Genomic DNA, 8,610 nt, shown 5'->3' with positions numbered 1-8,610 from the left:
CCTCCAGCATAGTGTTAAGTTGTATAGACTTGAGAATTGTGCCTGGTGCCACAGCTAAAGCCACACCGCCTGAGGCGTGAGTGCAGTTTTCTCTGTCTTTCCTAACGAGGTGAAAATTGCGAAAGATGTTGTCATGTCTTTTCGTTAAATTTGTCTCCTGCAAAGCTGTTATTTTGGGTTCATATTTGTGTATAATTGCGTGAATATTGTCTATATTGTGCAATAACCCACGGCAGTTCCATTAGACTATTTGCACCATACCGGTGTCTTCTAGAGTTGTCGTTTTTCGGGTCAAGTAGGTGTGGACGAAGACATGCTCGCAGAGGCACTCGGGCACACCTCCATCTCCTCCCCCGCCTCTCTCGCACTGCCTTCAGTTCCGTGAATACCATTAGGGGGACCAGGTGGTTTTCCCCGGCCCTTTGGCTTCTGCCGAGGGTCAGGGGGGGGTCCCCAGGTTGTTGCTGCCCAGGAGCAGCACCTGCAGCGGTGCCACTTTCTGAAGGCGCCTTCCTCTGAGATGTGTCGACCGTCACCCGAGGAGAGGAGATCGATGGTGTGGCAGGGGTGGGGCCTGCACAGTCTTTTGGTGGCTTAGAAGCCACACCAGTTTCTTTGGTGGCCGGGAGCTTGGCTGCCGGCTTGACTCGTTTAGGGGGCTGTGGCTGTGTGCAGTTCCCCTGAGTGGACTGCGCCAGTGCCGGAAATTGAGGCAGCCCCGCCCCCTGACGGGCTACTTCAGCAAAGGACCCTTTCTGAGCGAAGGTCAGGCGTCGTTTTGCCTCCGGGAAGGACACATTCTCTTTCACCTCGATCGCTAGCAGCCCTTTCTCCTGCCTGAAGCGTGGGCACTTCCTGGAGTATGCAGGGTGTTCACCGCTGCAATTCACACATTTGACATCTTCTACATCACAGGCGTCATTTCCATGCTCGGTGCTAGCACACAGTGCACAGGTCGATTTTCCGCGGCATGACTGCTGCGTGTGCCCATACCTCTGGCAGCGGAAGCACGCCTGGGGTTTGGTACGTACGGTCTGACGCGTAGATTCAGGTAGCCTAGGTGTACATTGTTGGGCAAAGTGGTGGAGTTGAAGGTGAGAACCAAATGTTTTGTGGGCATTTCCTCAACTTTCCTGCGGATCTTTATTCTTCGCACTGCAATAACATTTGTCTGCTCTTCTTTAAACCCCTCCAGAATCTCGTCTTCAGATACATCCATCAGGTCTCGTCCTACACCACTCCCAACCTAGTGTTTAAGGGGGGACACCCCTCTTAGAACTTTTTTTTTATTTATGGACCGATTTGCATATAAATTGCATGGTTTATGTATTTCCACATGCTGATTCTAAATATGTTATCTATTTTGTCCTGGAATATGAATTTTTTATGATATTAGCAAATTTATGTTCTTTGTTTGGAGGAGAGTTATTTCCTAAACAAAATAAAGTATAAAGAAAATTACCATATAGAACTAATCTAGAGTGTTCAAAGAGTGCAAAAATGAAGAATGAGTGTTCTAGGTCAATTTGAACCAGAGTTACAGCAAGTCAAATGTTTGCGTGTGAAAATGCTTGTTTGGATCAAAAATAAATCGCCACTTTTCTAATTTTTTAAAACTAATAATTATGCATAATTTAGCCTGATTGTACTCTCCAAAAGTGTATCTTTCTAGTAAAAAAAGAATTATGGCAATAGCACCAGTAGCACCAAAGATATCGACCCTCCAAAATCGCACTATCATGAAAATTGCAGTTTTGAGAAAACGAGGAAAAACGTTTGAGAACTTTTCCAAGGAGTTTACACACACATCTAGCATATCAAAATGATCAGTTGTGATCAGGGAGTGAAACAAAACAAGAATAAATGTTCTCCACCAACCTGAACAAAAGTTATTGCATGTTACATTTGCAATGTAATGCGTGATTTGGCATTTCCGACAGATTTTTTTGTGGAGTTTATTGTATAAAGCTAACCACTTTATCTTGGTCCTGTTGCGCTTGTAGAGACTTTAAATCCCTCATAAAGAAGAATTATGATAATTGCTACCTTGTAGGGCAAGAGATTTTAACTCCTGTAACTGCTACAACATGAAAATATGGGGCTGCGAGAAACAGTTTCACAGTATATTTCACCGAAGGAAACAAACATGAAACTTTTTAAGTGTGACTAAAAAAAACCCCAGGAGCATGGGCAGTGTGCATCCTGTCATGGGTCTGTGAGGGTCACAGTCTCACAGTATATTTTGGCAAAAAAAAAAAAAAAACTTGAAACTTTGGAAGTTTGACAAACTCGGGAGCACAGACTGTGCACATCCGGACATGGGGCTGTGAGCGTCACGGTCTCAAGAAGATAGACAAAAAGTTCAAGTGCAACTAAAAAGCCCCTGGAGCGTAGTCGGCGTGCATCCCGTCACGGTGCCTTCTCCTCACGATGTTGGCAATCCCAAGGGAAGCTGCCCGCTTCTTAGCAGAACCCGTGCTGCGACGCAAGTCGTTTTCTTGTGCTCTCTTGGAATTAGTGACCATAGCATTCATGTTCATCTCTCCCAAGATTGCTGTAGCCGCGTGCTTGTTGCCAGTGTTGAAGCGCAGCACAGCTTCGGCAACAGCGGCTTCAACGGCAAACAGCGACGAGTGCTGGTCCTTGCTGATCAGACTCCAAATCACCGAGTGGAAGCTCTCATTCGAGTTCTGGGTCTTCCCCCGCACACACCTCTGCAGCAGGCTCTTCTCCGACAGGCGCTTGTAAACAGGCAAAAGTGCTTCAGCCACGTCACTTGGCAGGTTGTAGTTGTGCTTAGGCTGCGGCTCTCCTTTAGCTGTTGCGGCATTGTGACGGCACCAAGACTGCTCACCTGAGGGGCAGAAAGTGTGGTTGGGGCTGCCATCAGTGGGTGTAACGTGATAGTATGTAGCCATCACTGCCCGGTGCATGGCATCTACGTCACCCACGTGTGACTTCAGTGCTCGACCATAGTACAGGGCTAGCTTGTCAATAAGGTCAGCTGTTAGCCTCCCCCGGCCACCAAGGCTTCGCTTGCCTGCACCTCTGTGTGTTTGCAACAAGTTGCGTGCCGCCGTCCGCATGCGCTTCTGCACATGGTTTATGCAGTCCTCCTTCTGCACTTCGACATAGCCGTACACTTTTGCATCCCGAACAGCATTGTAGGTACGGCTGTCACCATCACAGACGACGGTGGTGTACCGCAGGTTTCGTTTCTGCAGGGACCTTTCGAACAGCATTTTCCCAGCCTCCACCTCCATTTGGCCTGCTTTGGAAGAGGTGTTTTTTTGGCATTGGTGGCTGGACTTCCATTTGTCATAGCCCTCACTGCCGGGCTTGGGGCCATTTTCACAGCCCAAACAAAAGTTTGAAAGAACAATATAGTCCAGCACATAGCCAGTGAACAGTTCCACCACAGTGCCGACACCTACGTGCGAAGAATGCCCCCGCGTCATCCACGTGCCATCGTAGCACACGGCAATGTTTCCCTTGTGTCCAAAACACAAGTCATCGTACACTGCCGCCACTTCTTGGGCGCACTGAGTCATTGCGGCCTCGGCTGCACGGGTGGCAGCAGGCTGAAAAGTCTTTTTCAGATGCCGCTGAAACGTCTTGTTGTGCAGTCCCCGGCGGGATAACCCCATTGTGGCAAAGATGTCGTTCATCGCTGTTTGGCCGTTCCCGGTCGATATCATTGCACGACCAGCTAGCAGGTTCACCTCAAAAGGGTTGCACGTCTTTCCTCTGTCAACCCTCGGCGAGCTCCACTCTGCCGCGATCTCGCCGCAGTTCACACACCGCACAGACAGCTTCGTGGCAAGGCCATAATTACGCTCGCCACTCACCAATTCTACACGTCCATTGCATGTCTTGCAACTCAAGGCGTCGAACAGTGTGTTTAGAAGGGCCATGTGCACAATTCCGTACGAAGGCGCGTCGTCTGTGGCCGACGTTGCGGAGGCACCAGCGGGCTCCGTGAAAGGCGTCGTCTTTCGCGTAGTTGCCGGCGTGGACTCGAGCCTATCAAGAATAGCCTTCTCACGCGCACTCGCTTGGGCAATGTCACTGGTCGTCACTGGTCGCGAGTCCATTCTTACGCGACCGGAGTTCGCGCAAATCGGCCCGCTGTCCTCGAGTTGAGTCGGTGGAGCTCCGTCGGCCGAGACGCTGTCAGCATCGGCGGCTGGTTGCTGATAAGGCGTAGGAAGCGCCAAGGTCACGTCGGTATCGTGTTTCTTGGGTTTTGCTCGCTTCTTGTTGTATCGGTGCAGAGAGCGGAACTTTTTAGCACCCCCCGGCATGATCACCTCGGCGTGGTTAGCGTGGTCGGCTCCCAAACAAGATGGCTACACCAGCGGCCAGTTTTTCAAAGCAAGTTCCCGGGAGCCAACCAGAAGGCGCCATTTTGGTCACGTGCAAAAACCGGCCAATAGCCGCTCGCGCTCGCTCCTATTTTTGCGTTTGTTTTGTTCGCGCTAGGGACGGGTTAGGCTTGCATTTTGCGCGGTAAAAAAATTTGAAAACGCGCTCTTTCGAACGAGACCAACAAAGCCGTGGTGAAGCGCGTAGTTTCCGAGATCCGGGCGGCCGAAGTTGGCTGCAAATTGACCTCAATTTAAAGAGCTGTGGGTGCGATATTGCATTTTTAAATCGCTATAACTCAGCGAATACTTCATGCATTCGAATGAAACTTCGCGCGTAGGTGCAGAAGGGTGTTTGAAACCCGAAAATGGGGCAACTGAAAACTTGATTTTTGGGCCGATTTTCCGAGTCTAAGAGCCGTGTCCCCCCTTAAGGGGACACGCGGGTTGAAAAAACGTGATTTTTTCGAGATATTCCGATTTTTTGTTTTTGCTTGCATTATCATTTTTGACTATCCTTCCTTCACGCGTAAAAAAAATGAAAACGAAAAACGAATAAGAACTTGGGGAAAAATGTGTCGGAATGACTCGCGGTGACCCAAGAAATCGCGCAATCAAGCCGAATTTCGGCCGTGTTTGAGAATTTTTTTCGCACAGCAGTGTGGCCCGCCGCCATTTCAGTCACTTCAGAGAGGTAGATCAAGCCTTCTCTTGATTGAGCCGCTCGCCAGCTTCGTATCTCCGCATAAAAAAAAAAATTCTTCCTGCTTGTTTTGCGAGCTCCTACTGGGTATTTAAATCACGTGACGCAAAATCGGAACCGCCATTGGCTCTTACCGCTTGTGAGTCGCCATCGCCTGCATCGTTCCGTTCGCTACTTCGCGCTATCTTTTCTATTTTTTTATCGTGTGTTTTTAATCATGAACGGTGGGAAAAGCGTGACTTTTGTCGATAAGGCCATTCTTATGCGGCCCATAAAATTCAGTTTCAGCACTCGCACTACAGAGAAGCAAAAGAACCTACCAGCCCTGGTGGCTGTAGTAGTCAGCTGCTGACCCTTTCGGAAATGAGACGGGAAAGTGGTACCCATTTTGGGCACTACCTGCTTGGGGGAAGCCTGTGACTCTATAGGATTCATGCATATGTGCAGCCATTCCATCTGGATAAAACATCCCCACCCAGTCATCTTCAGGAATGTTGATTTCCGCAGCACAGAACTCCGTGAACAATGCATTCACCGTTGACCTCCGACGCTCTGTCGCCCCGGTTCTTAGACTGGTCAGCACGGACCCCCACATGCCGAGAAGTTGTTCGCCCGATACTGAACAAGTGGGCGATCGTCCTGTCATCGGCATAACAACGCAGGTTGTAGAGGCCACGGCCACGCGTTTTTCAATGGAGATTGGGTTCTTCATCGAGGTTGTTTGGGGCTCCTGGGTAGGTTGGCAGGACTCGATTAAGTACCTGAGTGTAACTGGCGTTGCCTGGAAAGCTTGTTTAAGGTGGTAGCCACGCAAGTGTGGCAAGGTTTGTTTGAACCTCTGTTCATTCTTCTGACAAGACATTCTTCTGCCGGGACGACGATGATGATGATGAACATTTGTTAACTGATGCATTACAGAAAGGTAGCTTGGGGAGAGCCATCCCTATTGGGTAGCACCCGTTCACAAAACTAGGTGAAGTTCCTATTCGGGGGCTCCATTGGTCGTGACCGCTGTCTGAGCACACTGAACCAGACCCTGTTGAACTTGTAGGTCCAGACAGCCGAGCAGCCGAGTTGTTGTTTGAGGAAACAGATAACTAGATGGAACGTAATTGCTTTCTCCTTGAGTGGAAAATGGTGTATTTGGTTTTATCAAGATTAAGGGATTGAGGTTGCTGAACCACGCCACTACACTTCAGAAATCATGATTTATTTTAGGTTGAATTTCGTCGATTGTCGCGCCTGTGAATATAAGAGCTGTGTCATCAGCATACATTAGTGCCTGTGAATGCTTCCAAACTGATAGAAAATTGTTTATGTACTGAAGGAACTAGCCTTCTTGTAAAGTGGGTACGCGAGCCGCGTTTCGCGTGATGAGGAAACGCCAAGACATGGCAGTAATAAATGAGCAAGTTTTATTCTACGCCCCGAGAATAAAAATTCAAAATTAGCCGGCCCTTCCCCAGGCCAGTGAACATAACAGAACGCAACCCTAGGATAACAAGCCGACAGACACCGTCTCATGATAACAGGTGGCTGGGCGGAGCAGTGGAACAGTGATCACCAGCAAAAAACGCTCTATCCTGAACTCGCTTGTCGGGAAGCTTCGACAATTCAACCAGCCATGGTCAAGCGAAGCAGACACTTACTCGTTTTCCTCGGCGACCTTGCGTCGTGCTGTTGTCCTTCCGTCCGAGTAGGTACGGGCCTCTCGTCACTCACTTTCACGGGTCAAACACCACCGCTCGACTACGCACGACTGACCGCCCCCTTGGCTTGTCTGGCCCCCTCTTATGGGCGCCACTATCTGCCTATGCTGCGCGCGCATTCCGCGTAGAAGATTGGTATCTCCTGCCGGCTGTGAACTATCAGGGCTTCGTCGTGTGTAATGCTCTGTGCCGTGCGGGCGTCCTGCGCGCATGCACACCACCCCCTGCACCGAGGTGGCCCGCAGTACAAAGGGAATAGAATCGGGAGTGGCAGTATTTATTGTACTTACAAAGCTTTGCCATGAATTCCTTTTGGCCACTTTTCTGATTTTCCGGGCGGCAGCACGGGCTGCTTTAAAGCTCAGGCAGTTCTCTAAGGTGGGGTACCGTCTGAATACACCCCAAGCCTTGTTCTGCTTTTTCTGGGATGTGCGACATGCATTGTTCCACCACGGCTTTGGTTGCTTGGGAATCCGTCCAGGTGTCTGGGGGATTGCAACTTTTGCAGCTGCAAGAAGTTCCTCGCAGATGTAGGCATTTGCCTTATCAATGGACATGCTGCTGTCAAATCGATCAAAGGAAACTAACTCTTTAAATCTTTCCCAATCTGCCCTCTCGAGCTTCCATCGGGGTGCATAGCTCTTGAGGGAAGGAAGGGTTTGCGCTTCGCGCAGCAAGGCAGGAAAGTGATCACTTCCATACGGATCATTCACAACAGTCCACTCATCATCCATCTGGAGGTTCGGCAACCCAACAGAAAAGCTTTCATTGCATGCAGAAAAATGCGTCTTGTCTCCGTTTTTGAAAACCACTGAGCTGTTGGTATTAACCCACTGTTCAATGAGTTTTCCCCGGCAGTCTATTCTTTCACCTCCCCACAGGAAGTGATGAGCATTGAAATCTCCCATAATAATTATTGGAGCTGGAAGTTCTTCAACGAGGTCATTCAGTTCCTGTAATGACACATGATCTGATGGTGGCAAGTACAGTGAAACAACAGTGACAAGCTTGTTAATATAGACTTGTGCTGCTACAGCCTCCAGCGTAGTGTTAAGTTGTATTGACTTTAGAATTGTGCCCTGTGCCACAACCAAAGCCACACCCCCTGAAGCGCGGGTGCTCTCTTCTCTGTCTTTCCTAAGGAGGTGAAAATTGCGAAAGATGTTGTCATGTCTTTTCGTTAAATTTGTCTCCTGCAAAGCTGTTATTTTGGGTTCATATTTGTGTATAATTGCGTAAATACCATCTACATTGTGCAATAACCCACGGCAGTTCCATTGGACCATTTGCACCATACGGGTGTCTTCTAGAGTTGTCGTTTTTTGGGTCAAGTAGGTGTGGACGAAGACATGCTCCCAGAGGCATTAGGTCACACCTCCATCTCCTCCCCTACCTCTCTCGCACTGCCTTCAGTTCGGTGAATACCATTAGGGGGACCAGGTGGTTTTCCCCGGCCCTTTGGCTTCTGTCGAGGGTCGGGGGGTCCCCAGGTCGTTGCCGCCCAGGGGCAGCACCTGCAGCAGTGCCACTTCCTGTGGGAGCCCTCCTCTGTGGCACGTCGGCCGTCACTCGAGGCGAGGAGGTCGATGGTGTTGCAGGGGCGGAGCCTGCACAGTCTTTTGGCAGCTTGGAAGCCACACCACTTCGGTGGCCGGGAGCTTGGCTGCCGGCTTGACTTGTTTAGGGGGCTGTGGCTCTGTGCAGTTCCCCTGAGTGGACTGCGCCAGTGCCGGAAATTGATGGAGCCCCACCCCCTGACGGGCTACCTTAGTTTGGCCTCCGGGAAGAACACATTCTCTTTCACCTGGATCGCTAGCAGCTCTTTCTCCCGCCT

The 8,610-nt window shown here is 49.8% G+C and overlaps 1 protein-coding gene across 1 annotated transcript; it reads right to left on the bottom strand.

The window, feature by feature from the left end:
- Positions 1-1,890: 1,890 nt before the first annotated feature.
- Positions 1,891-3,914, bottom strand: LOC144165145 (uncharacterized). Its single transcript, XM_077695248.1, has one exon. It carries the CDS (start codon positions 3,912-3,914, stop codon positions 2,373-2,375), a length of 1,542 nt encoding a protein of 513 aa, XP_077551374.1. The 3' UTR covers positions 1,891-2,372.
- Positions 3,915-8,610: the final 4,696 nt, after the last annotated feature.

This window comes from Haemaphysalis longicornis, unplaced genomic scaffold, assembly GCF_048455015.1.
Source record: "Haemaphysalis longicornis isolate Haplotype H1 unplaced genomic scaffold, Haemaphysalis longicornis Haplotype H1 scaffold_14, whole genome shotgun sequence".
Lineage (NCBI taxonomy): Eukaryota > Metazoa > Arthropoda > Arachnida > Ixodida > Ixodidae > Haemaphysalis > Haemaphysalis longicornis.
Note: the sequence above shows the minus strand (reverse complement) of the source record. Positions and strands in the feature narration are given on the sequence as shown.

What these genes read in the sequence shown, in the direction of transcription:
- LOC144165145 (XM_077695248.1), bottom strand. Translation starts at nt 3,914, where the DNA reads ATGGCCCTTCTAAACACACTGTTCGACGCCTTGAGTTGCAAGACATGC.